General features: G+C 38.8%; 1 protein-coding gene across 1 annotated transcript; it reads right to left on the reverse strand.

Moving 5' to 3' along the window:
* Positions 1 to 3,226: 3,226 nt before the first annotated feature.
* LOC121445321 (phosphorylase b kinase regulatory subunit alpha, skeletal muscle isoform-like) lies at positions 3,227 to 18,501 on the reverse strand (the record flags this gene model as incomplete). The annotated part of the gene is made up of 9 exons (XM_041647385.1): positions 18,482 to 18,501; positions 17,302 to 17,458; positions 16,931 to 17,010; positions 16,153 to 16,231; positions 15,898 to 16,027; positions 9,826 to 9,927; positions 6,863 to 6,978; positions 6,536 to 6,574; positions 3,227 to 3,277 (listed from the first exon to the last, which is right to left on the reverse strand). Coding segments are annotated over exons 1-9 (774 nt in total), but the record flags the coding sequence as incomplete, so codon positions are not given.
* Positions 18,502 to 22,605: the final 4,104 nt, after the last annotated feature.

A 22,605-nucleotide genomic window follows, 5' to 3' on the forward strand; every position in this document is an offset into this window, starting at 1 on the left:
AGTTCCCCCTCCTAATACAATCATAGCCCCAAATGTAAGGGCTAAAGCTATTTTAATAAAATTGTTAAAATATAGTGTATAGTCCAAAACAGCATTAAATTTTTGTGGCATTGATTTAGACAACAATTTCTTAGATGTGAATGACATAAGAAAAAATAGAAAATGGAAGTTAAAACAGAAGACTTTAGTTCTTCAAAGAACATAAATAGAAATGTAAAGGAAATCCACAGAAAGAGAGAAATATATGCAATCACATATTCTATAAGGATGCTGCATTTAGATATAAAAAGAATCCTTGTAACCCAAAAATGTAAAAAGCCCAATTTAAAATGGTTAAGGAAATCAGGGAAATGCAAATTAAAACTACTTTGACATTCTGAGTCACTGGCTAATTGACTATCATTAAGAAAACAGAGTCTGATGATGGTGGTGGCGCACTACCTTCAATCCTAGCACTGGAGAGGTAGAGGTAGGTGGATCTCTGTGAGTTCGAGGCTAATCTGGTTTATAAAGTGAGGGCAGCCAGGAATATACAGGACAAACCCTGTCTCAAAAAAAAAAAAATGTTCGAACGAATGAATAAATAAATAAATAAATTCTGGCAAGGATCTGGTGGGGGAAGGGGAGCCTTTATTGACTGTAGGTACTTTGGAAATCCTTGTGGCAGCTTCTCAAAAGATGACAAAAGACAACTGCCATTTAACACAGCTATACCATTTCTGAGCATCTAACCAAAGGATTCTACATCCCACCATAAACTTGTACAGTCATGTTTATTGCTAGTCTAGCCACCACAGCAGGGTAACGGGATGAGTGAATAATGAAAATGGAACATACACACAATGGAACTTTACTGCAAAGAAAAATGAATTATGAAAATTTGTAGGAAATATATATGACTGGAAATTATTGAGGTAACCCAAACTCAGAAATACAAATGCTGCATGTCCTCTCTTATATGCGTCTATCCTATCTATCCATTAGTGTTTATATATGTATATATGTGAATGTAAGTACTTTTGTTAGGTATTTTTTTTTCACAGCGACAGGAAACATAACTATACTCTGAGAGAAATGAAAATACACAGATTTGGTTAATTTTGTGTCAACTCAACACAAGATAGAGTCATTCAGGAAGGAGCCTTAATTAAAAAAATGCTTTCATAAAATTAGGCTATAGGAGCCGGGCGATGGTGGCGCACGCCTTTAATCCCAGCACTCGGGAGGCAGAGGCAGGCGGATCTCTGTGAGTTCGAGACCAGCCTGGTCTACAGAGCTAGTTCCAGGACAGGCTCCAAAGCCACAGAGAAACCCTGTCTCGAAAAACCAAAAAAAAAAAAAAAAAATTAGGCTATAGGAAAGCCTATAATGCATTTTCTTAATTAGGGATTGAGGGAGGGCCCAGCCCATTGGGGGTGGTGCGAGCCCTGGGCAGGTGGTCCTCAACTATGTAAGAAAGCAGGGTGAACACTCCATGGGAAGAAAGCCAGTAAGCAGTGCTCTTTCTTCCCTGGCCTCTACAGCAGCTTCTGCTTCCAGGTGCCTGCTGTGTTTGAAATCTTGCCCTAACTTCCCTCAAGGAAGGACTGTGATTGAATTGTGATGCAAATTTAAATAATCCTCTCTAAAATCGCTTTTGGGCATGGTGTTTTATCACAGCAATAAATACCCTAAGACACATACCTACCTAAAAATCTGTACATAAAGGTTAATAGCAACACTGTGCATAAAACCATTCAGATACCCATCAACTGATGAGCAAACAGATAAAGAGAATGTGGTGTAACAATACAATGATTATCATTCTGCAATAAAAATGAATAAAATAGCAATATTTATAACAATATAAAGAACCCTGAAAAATTATGCTAAATAAAAGAGGAAATTCATTGGTTAAAGTGATTATTTGACAGATTAGATTCAGAAATAAACACAAAATAAAGGATTATAGAAATACTTTCCAAGAAAATAACTTCTCTTTTTAAATTTCCAAATCCATTAATGCTGTCATCATTAACATGGAAATCACAGAGCTGGCAAACTCCTCCTTATTTAATGCTGGGTATTTGCTTAAAGTTACTCAAAATAGTATTTTCAATAGATCTCTTCTAAATTTCTTCAGTTTGGGAGAAATTAAATCATAACTTGTTATAATTTAAACCAGACAAATGTAGATGATAAAAGTACCTTATATGTACAAGAAAATGTCATAATCAAATTCATTATTTCATAGCTTATGTTCTAATAAAGTAGAAAAAACAAAAATCAAAAAATTTGTTTAGAAAAGAATCTTCCTAAATTGTGCGCTTCGTCGAGTCATTTCCATTTTGTTCAATGCTATATCTCCAGTGTATGACATAAAGTTGGCATTTAGTTCACATTTACTAAGTAAATTACTTCTTAGAGTAACTTTGAAATTTAAAAGTGCATCAGGACCCCTAAAGAGCGGATTAGAACAGACTGCTGGGGCTTAGCCCAGTCTTTCTAGTTCACTATCACTAGGATACAGACCAAAATTTGGTTTTACTTTCTTTTTTGAAAATTAATTATTTTTAATAAAACAATCTTTTCTCATTTTATATACCAATCCCAGTTCCCACTCTCTCCTCTCCTCCAGCTCTTCCACCTTCCCTCCACGCCCCCCCCATCCACTCCTCAGAGAGGGTAAGGCTTCCCATGGGAGTCAACAAAGTCTAGCACATCGTTTTGAGACAGGGTTTTTTCAAATACATTACAAACTGATGTTGATGTTGTCTAGTCCACTGTCTGATGCACACTTTCATCAGTTCAAAGAATGAATATATACATAACAAAACTTTTTAATTGATTATTTTTCTGAAATAAAAAAGAGGTTGGAGTTGAACTCCCTTTCCTACCTTATCAGGAAAGAAATAGACTGCTCCCTTTTATATGGAATTGATCTATAGTCATGTTAGTTCAAGATCAATTTGTTTTCAATTATTGATTTTTTAGTTTTAGATTTATTTTATGTGTATGAATCATACCACAGGAGTACCTGAAAGTTAAAGATGGCTGTGAACCACCATGGGGTTCTGAGAATGGAACCCAGGACTTCTGCAAGAGCAACATGTGTTCTTAACCACTGAGCCATTCCTTCAGTCCCTAATTTGTTTTTTTGTATATACTCAAATACTTTCTTATGATCCATATAACAGCATATCAAAGCACTTGTGGATGTAACATGACATAACAAAAGATTAGTTACCAGAAAGGACGGTGACATCAAATCTACACCAGAGGGATGACCACCACTGGTCTATAAAAGAAATTGAGAAAATAAAAAATTTAAAGAGAGAGGCAAGGCAATAATTATTTGTTTAAAAAATTATTAATATTATTAAACTACAGACAATTTAAGTAATTATCCAGCATGTTATAAAAGAGCCAATAAAATATGTTTACTTCAAATGCCATGGCAAAGAATAAAATAAGTAAAAACTACCCTGAAATATCTTCACCTATAAATTAAGAGTACTGGGAATTGGCAGAAAAAAAAATACAAAATACCAGATGGGCAGGTAAGGATGAAAAACAATGCTATAAAATAAGAAAGTAATGACAATCTAGTCTCTCTGTCCTCTATATTATCGCCCTAACAATTTGGGCCCCTTTGAAGGCCTATAGGTAGTAAATATGTAGGAGAAAACCCTCAAGTAGCTGGAAAGGTCAAGTTTACCATCATTTTCATCTAGCTGGCATCACGGACTTTTGAGTTCCAATCACATAAAGAATTTATAATAATACTGGACATCTATAAAAACTATAATGTGAGCTGGGTGTGATGTTACATGCCCTTAATTCTAAAACTTTGGAGGCAGAGGTAGGAAGCCAGCCTGGTCTACAGAGTTTATTCCAGGACAGCCAGGCTACATAGAGAGACCTTGTCACAAGAAAACAAAACAAACCCCCAAACTATTGTCACTGTCAACCCAAACTAGGATCACTAACTAATCACATCGATGAAGAACTTTTCAGCACTAAAGCTGACCTTTCCACTCTCAAATAGGAAAAAATTCAGGTAATTAAAATTTCCTGGCAAAAACTGTAACATGAACACTTGTTAAAAACAGAGTAGCTCCTTTTTTCTTTTAAGCTATTTTTGATATTTTTATTTTATGAGTATGAATGTATTTCACATACATGTATGTCTGTGTACCACATGCATACAGTGCCCATAGAGGCCAGAAAAAGGTGCCAGCTTCTCGGAGGCTGGAGTAACAGACTGTAAGATACTATATGGGTGTTGGGAATTGAACCCAGGTTCTCTGGATGAGCAGCCAGTGCTCCTAACTACTGAGCCATCTCTCCAGACCATCTTCTTATTACAATCGTTCCTTGTATAAAATATGAACGCCAGAGGATATTTAAGAAAAGTACTCAAGTTTTCTTCAAAAGTAGGCTTCAAGCACTGGCATATTCTCCTGAATGACTTCAGGGCCCCCTTTTAAAAGAAACAAAATATCTGTTTTGCCTCTTCTATCCAGGATATTTTTAATGTGTAGGCTGCTATAATTCCACTTTGAAAGCAGAAGGGGTTTTAAGTCTTTCTTAAGAAGTGCTATTAATAAGTACAGAAATAATCTCTGCAAGTATAGTCTTTAGGTCATAGGCCCTAGGAGAGAACTTACTACCGTCATCCGTCTAAATGGACATAGCATCAGACTACCCCCTAAGTGCTCATGTTCATTCCAAGATTAGTGCAAGAAGCTTCTTTTTACAGTAGGTGGTGGTTAATATAGAGACCCACATCTGGGTCTCATGAAGAGAATAAGAGACTGTGGAGTGCTCAGCCCTGAATGGGACATCTATATTATATATACACTCTCAAGACTCAGGGATCACTGCAGAAGAGAGAGTGGAAAGATTAAAGAACACCGTGGAACAGTGCTTTCCAGAACTGGCACAGCTGTTGCACACATGAACTCATACCATGCATAAAATCAAGTCTGCCAAAATCTAAGCGTGGAAAGGGAGGGGCTCAGAAACTCCACTCTCAGATGGGCTATCGGGAGTTGATGGCTGCTGGGGGAAGAAACATCAGTTCCCTTTATGGATGGGGCCCCTAAAAGGCTGCTCATGCTTCAGTAGACAGCCATACAACCCCCCGCCCCACTAGCAGTACTCAGTGGACTCAATGGGTTTGAAAAACATAGTACATGAAGTTGTGAGAGGAGAGTGGAGGGGCACATGGAGAAGGTGGAAGGGAAGGACTGAGGATCAGACTTGATCAAATGTACTTACTATATGCACGTGCAAAATTCTCAAATGGTAAAAAAGTAGCGCTACTAGAAGGGATTAAATTAGCACCTTCTCAACTTGGACATCTTAAAATACTATGATTTCCCAGAATTTTAAAAGCTATTAGGTATTTCTTTGACTAATGCACTAAGTCATTCAGTGTTTCCTACAGTGAAAGGCCATATCGTTTGGTGACTCCTATTGATTCCTAGTCCTGTGCAGCTGTTCCTCCTCTTCATATGTATGTATCATTTAATGGTTCTCTCCTATAGTAGTTAGAAAGCCTATTTTGTGTTAAAATCTCATAAAACCATCCTGTCATTTATTTTTATGGTGTTTGGGATGAAACCCAGGGCTTTGCACATGTTAACCCCGCCAAAAGAGATTAAAAACAAAGCCTTCATCTAATCTGGTATCCTCTCTAGTACCTTTTTTTTTGAGACATTGTTTCTCTGTGTAGCCCAGGCTGTCCTGGAACTCTCTCTTTGTAGGCCAGACTGGCCTTGAACTCAAGAGATTCACCTGCCTCTGCCTCCTGACTACTTGGGGTAAAGGCGTGCACCACCTGTAACTAATATATTTTTAAAATTTATGTGTATGCATGTTTTACCTGCATGTACATATTGTAGTATTATGTGTTCCTGATGCCTATAGAGCCAGAAGAGGACACCTGATATTTTGAACTACAGTTAATGACAGGTGTGAGCCACCATGGATGTACTGAGAACTGAACCTGGCAGCAAGTATTCTTACCCACTAAGACATCTTTCTGGCCCCCATTTTTAAAAAGATTTATTTGTGTTTTATGCATATGAGTATTTTGTCTGTATATACATTTGTGTACCATGTGCATGCAGTGGAAGACAGCACCAAAACTCCTGGAACTGGAGTTACAGACTGTTGCGAGCCAGTATGTGGGTGCTAAGAAAGAAAACCAGGTTCTCTGCAAGAGCAACCAGTGCTCCTAATTGCTGATCTATTTCTCCAACTAGCTATTCTTAAAAGCAGGAAGTCTATCACTTTTATAAAGAAAATACATTATAAATTACACATTACTTGTAATAAGGGAACCCAGGGTTTCTTGTTATCTGTTGCCAGCGACAATTCCTCCAAAAATTAAGTCATTTGATCCAGAAAAAGGGGAAAGCTATCTAGAAATAGTAGCTATGAGGGAGATTCCATGGCTTGTTATTACTTGTGGAAAGCTCATAATCATGCATGCTATATGGAATTGAAGGCTGCTTGAAATATGTTTAAAAAGTCTTTGTCGTTTCACCTGACTCTCAGTAGAGACAGACAGTCTACGAAATTCCACCTGAAAAATAAATGGTTCAAGTTACACCGAGGATATGAAACTAAATAAATTATTCTAACAAAGTTTGATTCTAAAATAATGTTTTGGTTTTGATTTTGTTTTTGGACAGCCTCTCCAGGATTCTGGACAGGCCTCCATCTTGCTTTCTAGCTGAGGCTGTCGCACCTTGACCTCTTGCTCCTCCAACTTCTATGCCCTGCATGTGGGGTTATAGGCATGCACCATCACACCCAGCTAAGAATATTATTAATTATGATTACATCAATATTTTTTCAGGTTATATATTACCTGCTTTATCTCACTTTTTAACTGCATGATTCCAGTTCGTTCTGTTTTTGTTGCTCCAACAGCACCGATCTCATGGATGGAAATAGCAGGACTCACATTTGAATCAATGGGACGAACTGTACAGAATGAGAGATAAAAAAGAACCTGTCTAATTTTCTCTGCCATGTTAAAAAGACTTACATGTGCATCTTTCTTTTGTTTTTAACCTAAAAAATCCTAGTGCAACCTTGCTGTTTCAGTGTAGTTCTTGGACCAGTACCATTAGCACCACAGGTCCCATATCCGGCCTACTAATTCAGAGTCTGCATTTTAGAAATACTTCCTGCCTGAGGAATATTATTTTCTAACTTAAAAATTTTATTTTCATTATTCTTATTTGTGTGTTGTATTTGTGTGTGTGCACGCATGCACATGCATGTATATACATAAATGTATGCCACATATGTGCAGAAGAGGGAGTTGGATTCCGTGGCTGGAGTTAAAGGCAGCTGTGAGCTGCTGTACACAAGTGTTGGGAACTGAACTTGGATCCTCTAGATGAGCAGTAAGTACTTGTAGCCACTGTGCTGTCTCTTCAGCTCCTATACTTTCTAACTTTTGTGGCGAGTGGAGGAACTCCTAAGTGAACGTGTGCTGTTGACACTGGCATGGCAAGTATTTCAATACCTTAGCCCCATGGGTGTGAAGTGTTAAAGCATTCCCCAGGTGAGGTTTAGAGGGACAGAAAAGTCCTCCTTGGTGATCTGAATGTGACTATCGATAGTGTTTGCAGAAAATGTCCACCTTAGTTTTTTTTTTCCCAGATGTTTACAGCCTTAAGACTGTTCCTATGGAGATTTAGCTAGACCCGCCTCCTTGTTCAGTTGTATGCAATAACCACACCTCTCGATTCAACTGTATATAGTAAATATAATGAGCTTTGGGGATGCTGTGGTTTCTCCGTCAGAGTCCAATCCACTGCTTTCGGCTTTTCTGTGTCTGTGTGTCTGTACATATTTGTCTTTTCTTCACTACCTCATCACCCCAGTCAGATATGTCCCTGGTAGCCATGCAAGGACACAACAGACTTCAAAAACAAAACATGCTGAAGTCTGGCCATCCTGTCTTGAAAAAATAACTCAACATTAATGATTAAATATAGGAGATGATAATCCTTTTTTTTTTGTTTGTTTGTTTTTGGTTTTTTGAGACAGGGTTTCTCTGTGGCTTTGGAGCCTGTCCTGGAACTAGCTCTATAGACCAGGCTGGTCTCGACTCACAGAGATCCGCCTGCCTCTGCCTCCTGAGTGCTGGGATTAAAGGCGTGCACCACCACCGCCCGGTTTATGGCTCAGCCGTTAAAGGCTAGGCTCACAACCAAAAATGATAATCCTTTTTTTTTAAAAAAAAAACTTTGTTAGGTTCTTGTTATCCTTCTTTAAAAGAATAATGCTTCAAAAACCCAAAGTACACACTGGTTTTGATTTAGTACCTACAGCATGTACTAAAGCAAAGCTTGTACCCTCAGTGATATATAAAATTAAAACCTGTTAATAAAAATGTAAAAAGTGCATATGAAGATTAGCTTGTAAAAGACTCTTAGAGATATTAGAATTTAAGGTTGAAAGGATATAGTGGATATGTTGCGACTGCAAACATACACGTACATTATCAGTTTTACTGAATTACTGCCAATTTGAATATAAAAAAGATTAAGAATGGATTTTTAGTTGTCTTCCTGACTTACGATAATGAAAGGTAATTTAATACATAGTTAAAAAGAAACACGAGGGATGGCCCAGCAGGTGCAAGCACTCGCTACAAAGTCTGATGACCTGAGTTCAATTCGTGGGACATACATGGTGGAAGGAGAGAACCGACTCCTGCAAGTTGTCCTCTGGCCTCCATACATGTGCTGTGGCACCCCTCCCCCAATACACACAGACAGACAATAAATAAGCAAGCGCAAATAAAAATTTTAATGAAACATGACAGCTATTAGTTTACTTAGTTGTCATATCATTTAAGGAAAAAGAAGTTACACATATGCTTGTATTTCCAAATCTTCTGTAAAAAGTGTGTGTGTGTGTGTGTGTGTGTGAGAGAGAGAGAGAGAGAGAGAGAGAGAGAGCGAGAGAGAGAGAGAGAGAGAGAGAGAGAGAGAGAGAGAGAGAGAGAGAGAGCGCAAACATGTTGCTCATGGTGTGCATGTGGAGGGCAGAGTAGAACCTTAAGTGTTGGACCCTGACTTCAACCTTGTTTCAGACAGAGCCTCTCCTATTCAATGATACATATGCCAGGCTAGCTGGCCACAAGCTTCTGAGATTCTCCTGTCTCTGCCTCCCATCTCCCCTGGTTAGCTTTGTTTTGTTAATTTAACAGAAACTGGAGTCATCTGAGAGGAGGGAACCTCAATTGAAATAATGCTTTCAACAGACTGTCTATTGGGCATTTTCCTGATTAGTGATGTAAGAAGGCCCAGGATATTGTGGAAAGGTGGTATAAAGAACTGACTAAGTGAGCCATGAGGAGCAAGTCAGTGAGTATCATTCCTCCATGGCCTCCACTTCAGTTCCTGAAGTGCATGGAAGCCAAATAAACGTATTCTTCTGCAAGTTGCTTTTGGTCATGGTGTTTACCACACTGCTATAGGCAGACTAGGATAAGGGTGAGCTAGGATTACAGACACAAGCTACTGAGCCCAGCTTTTGGAGAAGTGATAGATCCAAACTCAGATCATCAAGTGTGTGTGGCAAGCACTTTACCCATTGAGCCATTTCCCCAGTCCAAAATCTTTTCTTAAATTGAATTTGTCTTTTAGTTTGCAAATCTTGTTCCAAAAGATAGCTTTGCTTTTAAATGTTTTATCCATTTAAGTTTTATTTATTTGGGAGCCAAGATACCCTCTGTTAGAAGGAAAACATCCTAAAATGGAAAATTAAAATGAAGTACCCTGAAGTGTAAATTCAGCGCTTGGGTCTTACCACTTCGTTCCACTCCAAACTCTTTGCCACTGAGGATGTGGTGCAGGAGGTTCTTCATGGCAGAAGGACTCAGATTCATCAGGCCCTCTGTGGCTTCTTCAGCTAATGAACAGAAATGCATGCAGAGGAATTCTAGTTTGCCCACCATATCCTCCTTACTTCCCATTCTCTCCTTGAAACAGGATCTCAATATGCAACCTAGGGTAATTTTTTTTTTCCTCAAGACATAGTTTCTCTGTATGTCATAGTTCTCTGTATATCCTAGCTGTCCTGGAACTCACTTTCTAGACCAGGTGACCTTGAACTCACAGAGATCTTCCTGCCTCCGTCTCCTAAGTGCTGGGAATAAAGGTGTGCTCCACCACTGCCTGGCCCAACTGAGGCTAGTATTAAACTTGTCATCCTCCTGCCTCAGTCTATAACGTGATAGAATTGCAGGCACATGTGACCACACTTGGTCTCTCACTTGGATGTGCCCTTTCCTCTCCTCTTAGATGGGGATTAGACCCTCTATTTCCTTTAATAGGATTTCTAAGTCACTCACTTTAGAAGATGCAGTTACAGAATAAATTTCTAACAACATAAATTGGCTATTCATACAGCACCACATTTTAATTATTTAAGAACTGACTACCTAGATTTTAGATTAGGTTGCCCACTAATTTCTTCTTCATCATATTACAACATTTCTGGGAAACGCCATACAGTTTTTATATGAGGGTGAGAAGAATGAAGGCTATCAAGAGGAATGGAAGACATTCAGAGAAAAGCAATGAATGTATATGCACACACAGTTAAACTGAAAATTTCTCAGTGTATATGGTTAAAAGAGAACAGAGGTGAGTTGGTGAATTTACTAAGAATACTGAAAATAACTTGAATGTGTTCTTCAACATTATTCATTTACAAGGAGCATACTACATATGGGTCATTATTTTAAGCAATGTAAGTACAAGCAGGTATAATACATAGTACCTAACTTTGAGAGGCTGACTATTAATTTTGGAGGGATAGAACAACATGTAAACTAGAGAAACAATAAAAACAACAAAATATTGTATATACAGGTTAACTGAGAAATATAACCAGTGATTGTTTGGAATTCAGAGAAGACACCAATCTGCAAGAATAGAAATTGATAAAATTTTTGGCCTCAAACTCAAGAGATCTGCCTGCCTCTACTTCCCAAGTGTTGGGAATAAAGGCATACGCCACCACCACCCAACCCTCCTCTGTTTTTTTTTTCTTTTCTTTCTTTATGTTTTTTTGTTTGTTTATTTGAGATAGGTTTCTCTGTGGTCCTGGAACTTGCTCTGTAGACCAGGTAAGCCTTGAACTCACAGATATCCATCTACCTCTGCCTCCTGAGTGCTGGGATTAAAGGTGTGTACCAACACTATCTCACTTCTTTTAAACTCAATTACATGGTCTTCAAGCATGAACTTAATAATTGGCAAAGGTTATGTAGCACTATCAAGGTTAGATAAACCTGTTTGACAAGTCTGTTGTATAACTTCCTTGGCCCCCAATTATTTTTCTAACTAAAATTGTTATCTTGGCAAATCTATAAATAATTTTCAAGTCTTGTTTGTTGTGGAGTATTTGTTTGCACTGTGAAGATATGTCTTTGCCAAGGTGCCTCATGATTATTTTAATAAAGAGCTGAATGGCTAATAGCTAGGCAGGAAGAGGTTAGGCAGGACTTCCAGTGACAGAGAGGACTCTGGAAAGAATAAAGGCAGAGTCGCCAGCCAGATAATGGAGGAAGCAGGATGAACAGTAAGAAGATGAGGTAATCTTGTGGAAGAACACAGATTTAAAAATATTATTTAATTTAAGTTATAAGAAGTAGTTAGGAACAAACCTAAGATAAGTAAAGGGAACACTCCTGCATTGCTGGTGGGAGTTCAAGCTGGTACAGCCCCTTTGGATGTCATTGTGGTGATTTCTCAGAAAGTTAGGAAACAACCTTCCTCAGGACCCAGTAATACCACTTGTGAGTATACATCCAAAGGATGCTCAATTGTGTCACAAGGACATGTGCTCAACTATGTTCATAGCAGCTTTGTTTGTCATAGCCAGAACCAGGAAACAACCTAAATGCCCCTCGACTGAAGAATAGATAAGGAAAATATGGTACATTTACATAATAGAGTACTACATAGCAGAAAAAAATAACAACAGCTTGAATTTTACAGGCAAATGGATGGAGCTAGAAAACAGCATTGTGAGTGAGGTAACCAACACCCAGAAAGACAAATATAATATGTACTCACTCATAAGTGGCTTTTAGACATAAAGCAAAGGAAACCATCCTACAAATCACAATCCCAGAGAACCTAGACAACAATGAGGACCCCCAAGAGAGACATAAATGGATCTAATCTACATGGGAAGTAGAAAAAGACAAGATCTCCTGAGTAAATTGGGAGCATGGGGACCTTGGAGAGGGTTGCAGGGCAGAAGAGAGGCAGGGAGGAGAGTAGAAAAAAATATACAGCTCAATAAAAATCAATAATATTAAAAATTAGCCACTTAAGAATGGGAAACATTATAATAAGGGAGTTTGTACCTTATATGGTGCTTTGATAATTTTGATTTTTTAAAAGGCTAATTAACAGAGAATGGCTGCTGCTGAGAGACACTGGATTCTGAAAGAGACTGCTAAATTAAACCAGCCTATATACTTTAGGGATGTCTTGGCTTTATAATGAAAGCTAGGAAATGTGTTGCATTGTGGGAGAGGTTGTGCTTTGTTTCCACAGGAAATGCAAAGCCTAAACGTCTTCAAAATTATAATGATCAGGTTTGATGTGGGAGACCTCCTGAGGATCTTGGCTGTAGACATGCCAGAGGAAGCCAGGAAAGACTACAGGACAGATGACATATATGCTGATCCCTTGTCATGGAACAGCTCTGGGACTGGATGAGACATGATATATCTTGTTGGCTACAGAGTCCTCAAGACTCATTATTACATGCCATACTTTCATATAGACAGATATTTCTATAGCAATTTGGTTATATAGTCCAAATGCACTTATAAAGTTGACAAATGCTTTTTTACCTGCTCACACATAAAATAAAAAAATAATCTTTAGCTGACTTGTACACACCGCACATTCCATACTTATATTAATGCAGATATGTATGTTACCTTTAAAAGTTTGTGTGTTTTCAGAACAAAAAGACCAGATACCAATGAAGACAAGTAGCCCTGGTGATTCAGGCTCTCCGAATGCTTCTGTTACAGTTCTGTTACAAAGTTCTGCATCCAGAACAACCAGATCTCAGCTGCTAGCTGAGATGGTCCAGCATCACAGACTACTCCAGCTGGGACTTCAAATAAGTTCTATCTACACTTTCCCATCACACAGAGACAAAATAAAAATTATACAGCTAGCTCTTTCAGGACTTGACCATTATCCAAATTTTCTCAGGGTGTCCTAAAGATGCCATCACCCCCAGACAACAGGAAGCAGTCTAGAGAACATGACACTCCCATTCTCAAGAGGTGGGGTGGGCGATTTTTGGTTGTTGGGTGGGCTATGGATGTGTGTCATTATTTAGGGGACTTTTCTGCAAGGTGTTACTTGTCATGCTCAGGGAAAAAACTAAACAAAGTAGGTTAGATTAAGAGATTTTTTTTCTTGAAAAAGTGGGGAAGGAACATTAATCTCAAATATTGCTATGGAGTTTTGTATGTTGATACAAATTCATGTTCCTACACTTGTTTAATGTATTGAACCTATGTAGCTCATTTATACATGTAACATAAAAAGCAGGCAGTGGTGACACATGCCTTTAATCCCAGGACTTGAGAGGCAGATCTCTGTGAGTTTGAGGCCAGCCTGGTCTACAGAGCAAGTTCCAGGACAGCAAGGGATGTTACATAGAGAAACTCTGTCTCAAAAAACCAAAAAAAAAATGTAACATAAAGTTCTAGTCCTTAAAAACTATTTAGGATAATAAAAGATATACAGGATAGTAGTTAGTCATCTATACAATCAAGTTAATGGTCATGTTAGGTATGTTTTCAAGGTCAATCAGAGAAATATTTCAAATAGGTAGATGGTCTTCAAACACCTCAAAGATGTACAGATTATGACATTTAAAAATGTTTTGATAACATAAGGCTTTTCATGACAATGAGACATATCTGCTCCTGGCAACACCAATCTACTTCATTAAAGAATGATGGACACTGAAGAACCTTCATGTGGAGTTTACTTTTACTGTGGCAAAGATAGCCACTGGGCAAGAAATTGCCCTTGCCTTGATTGCTGATATGTATACTGTCCAAATTGGATAAGCAGGGCGCAAAAGAAGGTGACTGCTGAACTTTGCCAAGATAAGGTAGGATAGTCTGCTTCATAGAAAAGTCTGTCAGATGTTCTAGGCCCATAGGCCAAAGATGGATGCCCCAAAGTTACAGAGGAACCTTGGGTTGACTGTCCAAGCAGCTAGGTATTTCTGTTGTTTCTTAGGTTTAGAAGTTGCTTTCTCTGTACTTCCTGTTTTTTCAGGTAATATTATATCCTTTCAGTGGTTGAGGATTAGATAGTTATAGTTACAGTTTTCCATAGTTATAAAAGGAAGTAAATCAGGTACAAGACTTTGAATTTACCAAGATAAGATAGATAATAGAGTAGTTTCTCTGGATTTGCCAGATACAAATAAACTCGATGTTGTGAATGTAATTCGTACCTGATTCTTATTGTATATAGTTTTATTGTGTTAGAGATAACTTTCCTTTTTATTTAGAAAAAAACAGAAATGTTTCAGAATATTTGTTTACACTGTGAAGATGTGCCTTCTGATTGGTTTAATAAAGAGCTGAATGGCCAATAGCTAGTTAAGAAGAGGTTAGCCAGGACTTCTAGGGACAGAGAGGACTCTGGGAAAATGAAAGGCAGAGCTACCAGCCAGACACAGAGGAAACAGGATGGACAGTAAGGAAATGAGGTAATGAACCTCGTGGAAGAATGTAGAATAAAAAAAAAAATACGGGTTAATTTAAGTTATAAAGGGTAGTTAGGAACAAGTCTAAGCTAAGGCCAAACTTTCATAATAAAAAGTCTCTGGGTCTTTACATGCAGACTGGCAATCTTGATGAGAAAGTACTACTACATTTGTTAGATAAGTGTTAATAAAATACTTCCTTACTTGATCATGATCCTGACAGACCATTAATACTCTGATATACCACTCAGTGACTCACACTGATGTCCAGAAGCTTCCTTCTTTCCATCAGACCCCAACACAGAATACCAGTCTCTAAAGCCCTTGAGGCATCAGGAAGAAATCAGGTAAAAGAACTTGGTTAAGAAGAATGTGGAATGCAGAGTCTACAAGAAGTGGCATTTTGAAGTTGCCATCTTTTTGCTCACTTAGTTACTAAGAAACACAAGAACAAGACAGTCTTACACAGTTTTTGAGCTATGGATTGTTATAAAATATTATTTTAAGATGTGTTACATTTGTTTATGCTGTGGAAATTTGTTTTAATGATGCAAAGTTGTGTTGCATTCTTTTATGTTGTATTTGTTTTAACTCTGTGAAGATGTGGTTCTTTGCCTGTCTAAAACACCTGACGGGCTAATAAAGAGCTGAATGGCCAATATCAAGGCAGCAGAAAGGACAGGCGGGGCTGGCAGGCAGAGAGAATAAATAGGAGGAGAAATCTGGGAGGGGAGAAGAAGGAGCAACTTAGAACAAGGAGAGGAGGACATCAGGGGCCAGCCACCTAACTACACAGCAAGACATAGAGAAAGATGTAAAGAAAAGCACACAGAAACAGAGAAAGATAAAAGCCTGGAGGCAAAAGATAGAGGGGATGATTTAAATTTAGAAAAGCTGGCTAGAAACAAGCCAAGCTAAGGCCAGTGTGATTTATTTGGTAGCTGAGTGGCAGGCCCTCTGCCAAAAAAAAAAAAATAGTAATAAAAAGAGTAAATAATCAACAACAATGGATCAATAAAATGTTCTTCCTTCCCGTCCTGATTTCAACCTTCATGGATCTGCCCTAGAAGTGAATTCCACTTACAATTAGTTACTGAATTAAATGAATACCTGAGCATCGAAGAGAGTGAGCCAGTTCTGTTGCCATAACTTGGATGATCAGACCAATTCGAAGTCGGAACATTTCAGCAAAGAGGCCAGGCTGAGTTCTCATGTACATGGCAAGATATACCATTATTTCCTGTGTACAGAATGGATATAAACAAAAGTTAGAGTGTCACAATGTCTGTTTTGCAAGTTGTCAGGTCAATTAAAAACAAATACTGAAACATCAATTGCCAGGTTAGGCTTTTTAATGCTGCCCACCTGTGTAAGGATTGAAATACTCATGTCTCCTTCACTGGCTTCGTCTATTAGCTTAGTGAGTGCCTCATATGGTAGAGGTCTAAGGAAGAAAACAGTGAATGAAGTCCAAAGTCTACCATCATTTAGCCTAAATATATTTTAAAAATTAAAACCTCAGTGCAAGTCCAAACCCCTGCCACAACAGCTCACCAAGTGTAGTTCTTTCACAGCAAAACTCCCACGCCCTGCCTCTGAGGCACACTCTTGCCATATTAACAGAACTTTCATTTAAAACTCACCCCTCGATGTCTTTCCAGACCAGTGTTTCACTGTTAATCTTTACCATGTGACAAATAAGCATAATGGCTACAAAGAAAGAAGCTGATGGTGGTGTTCCTGCAGCCGTGCACTCGGGGTGCTTTGTGAGTGCCCATTTCCCCTTTCAACTTTAACCTTCACACCTTTGATTCCTTCTTCAGCAGCATAGAGGTGCATATAACAGCCCAATGCTCTAGCCATATACTTTCTTCTATTTCTTTTTCAGATTGTGGTTGCCTTTTATGTTGTCAACTCCCAATGTTCTGTGCTTTGTGTGTTTTTAGAATGAGTAGAATTAAGGGATTTAGAAAAATCAATAAGTTTTCTCTTTTCATTTGCTTGTATCCCATCATTTTCCTGTTCTGCAGCTCTGTATATATAAGGTGTATACAAATTAGGACAAGAGAATTGTGGCAAGTTCACCCAATTTCTTAAAGGCTCAGCGAAACCTTATAAAAAGCCAACCACATGCCCCACTCACGCAGAGATTGTCTTCTCGCGAGGTTCTGGAGGAAGTCCTACCGTCAGGTGTTTCTGGTATGAGAGAAGGTCTGTGCAGGCCTATGAAGAGGGAGCAGAGCTTACTTACCCTTTCCAAAATTTTCAGATTTCCAAACATTCACAAATAAAAAGCTGAGTATCAGAAACTTTACGTGCAATTGAAAACAATTAGAAGTTGCAGTTGTTTAAAAAACAATTAGGAAAATCAAGGTATCCCTCTGCAGTGCAAAGGCTTGAACCGAGGATTCCAGGAAAAGTAAGCACTACCCTACCTTTGTGCTATGCTCCCAGCATGGAGTTTTAAAGTATTCCCCACTTAGATTTTGAGTAATTTCAAGAACTTATTAGTACCTCATCAAGTGCTTCCACCTTCTTCCTTAAGATCCCAGAGATGTATCGGATCAGACCCCAGTGCCGAATTTCACCAACTTTGCCATATAGTTCGCTAAGAAGCTCCCTGACAGTAGCACCTCCTTCTTCATACAATTCAGTGTCCCAGTCAGGTCCTCTGGAATTTTAAAAATGGGAGTACATTAAAAATGAGAAAAATATTTTCTTTTACTGTTATAATGGATATGCCTGTTTTGGCCTTTTTTTTTTAGTAAAAAACTATTTATTAAAAACACTTATAAAACCATAAGAGTCAATCTCCCAATCTTGAAATTAAATGTCTAAGACACCAATTTTATAATTTAGCTATGCTTTGACACAATGCATTCTTTTACCCACATCTCAAGCTTCAACATCACTGAAAAAGGTTTAAGTTCTGAAAGCACACTGTATTATTTTATGAACATTAGAATTGGTTTGTGTTGAAAGGAGACAGATATGTGATTATTATACAATTACTGTTACACAAATCAATTTAGAGATATAGAAAGTTATCTGAAATTGGGAATTTAGTATATGATGAATGTAGATTACTTATTAAATGATGTTAAAAGCATCAAGTAGCTTTCTGGAAAAAGTTGGATCAGTGCCTGAAAGTGTATCTTACAATTCTAAATGTGTGAAGACATAAATATTAAAATGATAAAAAAAACTTAAGGGAAATTAGCTCATAATGCTGGAAGGAAAAGGATTTTCTAGCTATGAAACATCAGCAGAAGCCACAAAACTTGAGTTCAGTAATTTTATACATACAAAACAGTAAAGAGTTCTTACTGAAGACAGTATGCAAAGTGCAGGACAAATTACAAAAGAGGAAAAATAATTGTAATTCATAGGCCAATTCAGCTAAAAACAAATAAAGAAATTAAAATAGATAAAGTAAACAACAACAAAGGAAAATAAACACTGGTATCCCATAAATATAGAAGAAGGCAGTCAACTTCACATGTAGTAAGAAAAATTAAAATGCATATTATATCAAGATAACATTTTATTATATCTAGCTCTTAAAAAGCCCCCAAATTGATGTGGCTTATCACTTAAACAGTCCCTTGTGGGAGTGAAGATTGAAGCAATGCCTCTAGACAGCTATTTGCAAATTCTGCAAAGAGCCTGGCAGTTCTTACAATACTTAAATTACCTTACCATACGACCCACCATTTCTGCTCTTGTGGTTTAACTGTAGAATAAATTCTTTCCATATATATGAAGCAATTTCAGTTAAAAGGTAATTCACCAGAAACTCTGTTTGCTATAGTGAATGACTAGAAAATACCCAAATGTTCATCATTATTAGGAGTATTGTTAAATAAATTATGATATATTTAAATAATACAGTCTTTCATATCTATTAAGAACATAAAAGGTAGGCACCAATGCTCCTGCAAACCACCCTAATGTAATTTATTTAGTCATCAATAAAAATGATGTGGGAAGGTCATTTGTCAATCTGTTGTTTCATTGGTTAATCAATAAAGAAAACTGCTTGGTCTGATAGGTCAGAAAATTAGGTAGGTAGAGTAGACATAACAGAATACTGGGAAGAAGGGAAGTGAGCCAGACGCCATGCCTCTCCTCTCTGGTCAGATGCGATGAAGCTCCGGCCCAAGATGGATGCAGGTCAGACATGCTGAATCTTTCCCAGTAAGCCACTACTTTGTGGTGCTACACAGATTATTAGAAATGGGTTAATCAAGATGTGAGAATTAGCTGATAAGCGACTAGAGCTATGGGCCAAGCAGTGTTTAAAAGAATACAATTTGTGTGTTGTTATTTCGGGTATAAAGCTAGCTGTGTGGGAGCCAGGCAGGACGAAAAGCATGCCTGCTGCTCCTCACTACATAAAAAGAAATGGAAGAGCTGGGTATAGTACATACAACTTTAATCCCAGCATTTGGGAAGCAGAGGTAGGGAGATCTCTGTGAGTTCAAAGCCAGTCTGGTCTATACAGAAAGCAAACCAAGAAAAACAAAAGGACACCACCCGGTCTGCTTGGTAACAGAGAGACTGGATAATTTCTGAGGCTAGGTTATCAAAGAAAATATAGTTTCCACCCTGTCTTCTCTTGTAACTCTGTAAGAACCTTGTCATCATGCTGGAGGAAGGACATATGGGGCATCATCTGAAGGCATTAGAGCTGTAGGTAATGAGGATGAATTTGTAGCTGATAGCCAGTATCTACTCCTGAGTATATGAGTGAGAAAACCTGGCTGACTTCATTCATGGCTCAATGTCTGACAAAAGCTGAATGTCAGACCTTGAGGAAGAACTGCCTAGTCAAGATCAGACAATCTAAGAACTATTAAAGACACTTTAGAGTTCCACATTTTTATTATGGTAAGCTCCTGTTCAAGCTATTGGATATTGAGGTGATTTTTTTTTTAATGAAGTGGTAGGTAACTGGAATGTGTATGTAGTGATCTTTAAGATACACAGTATTGGTGAAACAAAGGCATATAGAACAATGTATGAACTACGCTAACATTGGATACACAGGGCTATAAATACCCGCATATATGTCTATATTTACATATGTATGCATAGAATGTACCCAGGAGAATGCACAGACAAAAATAACATGAAAAAGCTGATTATTTAGAAATGGGGAAAATATTTGACCCTTTTGCTATGTATTTTTGAATAATTTTTTTTTTTCAAGAAAGGGTTTCTCTGTATAGCCCCAGCTATCCTGGAACTTGCTATGTTGACCAGACTGACTTGAACTCACAGAGATCCACCTGCCTCTACCTCCCAAGTTCTGGGATTAAAGGTGTGTGCCAACACTGCCTGGTTGCATACTTTTAACATGTTGAACCACAAGGGTCTGAAGACAAGGCTAAGTAGTTAAGAGCATGGATTGCTGTTGAGGAGGACAGGGGTTCGGTTTTCCACACCCACATGCTGGCTCACAATCATCCATAACTCAGTTCCAGGGAATCTGACGCTGTCTTCTGACCTCTAGGCATCAGGTATATACATGGTGTACATACAAACATTCAGGCAAAATACGCATACACTCATACACATAAAATAAAATTAGAAAAAAGTTGAACAATAAGAACTTATTGCCTATTCAAATACCAATTTTTTTTAAACATGAAAAATGTACCTAAAATGTGTCATCAATGGGTACTTTTGTGATCCAGTTGCCCTCACTTCCCCTGACTGACAGCGAAACTTCCTTGTGGTCTGTAATTGACAAGGATGTTTGTGTTCTTTCTGGCCAGTGGGTCTCCACAGAAGGAGTAGAGGTATAAAAGGTTGCTGGGCAAACTAAAGGTTGCTGTTCTTCCACCTGAAAAGAAGCCTCCATGTGTCAATCCCGGCACCCCAGCCAGTCTTGGCTATCCAGGCTGCGCTGGCTGCAGCAAGTGGAGGTCCCACTGAGATCTGGAAAGTGGGGATACGTGAACGGGGTAGCTCCAACCACCAGCTAAATGGAGGAGCGTATTGGGGAAGGTAGTGTTCTAATTTTTCATCCCCCGAGATAACTCTGAGAGACATCTTCCAAAAGATAAGCAAGTATAAAAAGGCGAGAGGGTGAGTTGAAAGGCTTCAAAAAGTAACTGAAACTCTTAAAGCAACAAGGCATAGAAGTAACAAGGAAGACAGCCAAAGATTTTGTACAGGAGGGGGTTTAAATGTTTTAGACTGGGAACAAGCCAAGTCAGATTAAAAGCAGTATGTGTGTCTTCATCCCCAGAGATGCTCTGAGGGATGCCCTCTGGAAGATTGACCAGTAGAGAAGAAATAAAAAGGAGGCAGGAAGGTGAATTGAGGATCTCAAAAGATAGAATGTGTAGAGATATATATATTATTTTGTTGATTGTGTTGTCTTTTGTGTTCTGGACTGGAGAAAGACAATTTATTCTGGGAACTTCTAAGAAAGGTACTTTGACTTTAAAATATGGGCCTAAGGATTTGATGCTTTGGAAAAGAGGTTCTGCTTTTGTCTCCACAGAGGATGAGAACCTGTGGATTCATTGCAAATTTATGTGGTTTGAATCATCGAGACACCCTGAAATGTTGATGTAAAATACTCCCAAGAATGCAGCACCCCCCGCTCAGCAGGAAGTAGTCAGACAGGTTGACAATGCCCAAATTCCCTAAAAGGTTGCTAAAGTGGGGCCCCTTCAATGGTTTTGGAGCAGAAGCAGTGAGCCTGCTTCCCTGAGTTCTGCTCCACTCCATGTAGCAGTTTAGATCCAGAGTGAGTGCGGCTAGGGCCATGATGGAGGAAGGTCATTGGTTAAAAAATAAAGAAACTGCTTGTCCCTCATAGGTTAGAACATAGGTGGGTGGATTAAACAGAACAGAATGCTGGGAGGAAGAGGAAGTGAGCTCAGACTCGATAGCTCTGCTCTCTGATGCAGACGCGATGAGGCTCCGACCCAGGATGGACGTAGGCTAGAATCTTCCCGGTAAGCGCACCTTGGGGTGCTACACACATTATTAGAAATAGGCTAGTCCAGGTGCAAGAGTTAGCCGAGAAGAGGCTAGATATAATGGGCCAAGCAGTGTTTAAAAGAATACAATTTGTGTGTTGTTATTTCGGGTAAAGCTAGCCGTGTGGGAGCTGGGCGGGACGAAAAGCAGGCCCGGCCCGCAGCTCCCACAACAGGGCCAGAAGGTAGCTGGAGCAGAGCTTTGCCACCACAGCTACTGCTGCTGAACTTGCTCTCTCACAGCCTGTGCAGACAGCTGAGACTGTTGACCAGCAGGCTGAAAGAGTCAGCAAGGCTTTGGACATTCAAAATTATCTTAATGGACATATTCAATTGGGCATATTGACCTTGAACCAACAAGTGGCTCTGGTTCAGGAGCAAGTGAACTATCTTTGGACTTTCAATAGTTAATATTGTTATGTGAGTTACTCATGGCACTGTATTGCATGCTTCTGCTACTGTTATGGAACTCAACCGTCATATGAGAGGGCTTTGGAATACTGCTTTTGTTAATTTTAGCACCCAGTTAGTGCATGCTAAATGGTTGCAGCACTGGTCTGGCTCGTTGGCACTGTCAGTCCTGGGAATACTTGGTCTAGGGCTATGTGTCTGTGTAGCCACTGACGGACAATACTTTGGGGGCAGGATGCTACCTAAGACAGGGAATATTAGAGGGCTATTCCCCATGGCAGGCAAGGTATTATAAAATAAAATGGGGGGAGTTGTTGTGATCCAGCTGCCCTCACTCCCCCTGACTGACAGCGAAACTTCCTTGTGGTCTGTAATTGACAAGGATGTTTGTGTTCTTTCTGGCCAGTGG

The sequence above is a fragment of the Microtus oregoni genome, unplaced genomic scaffold (assembly GCF_018167655.1).
Source record: "Microtus oregoni isolate MIOR12 unplaced genomic scaffold, Mior012 000174F_ref0000296, whole genome shotgun sequence".
Classification (NCBI taxonomy): domain Eukaryota; kingdom Metazoa; phylum Chordata; class Mammalia; order Rodentia; family Cricetidae; genus Microtus; species Microtus oregoni.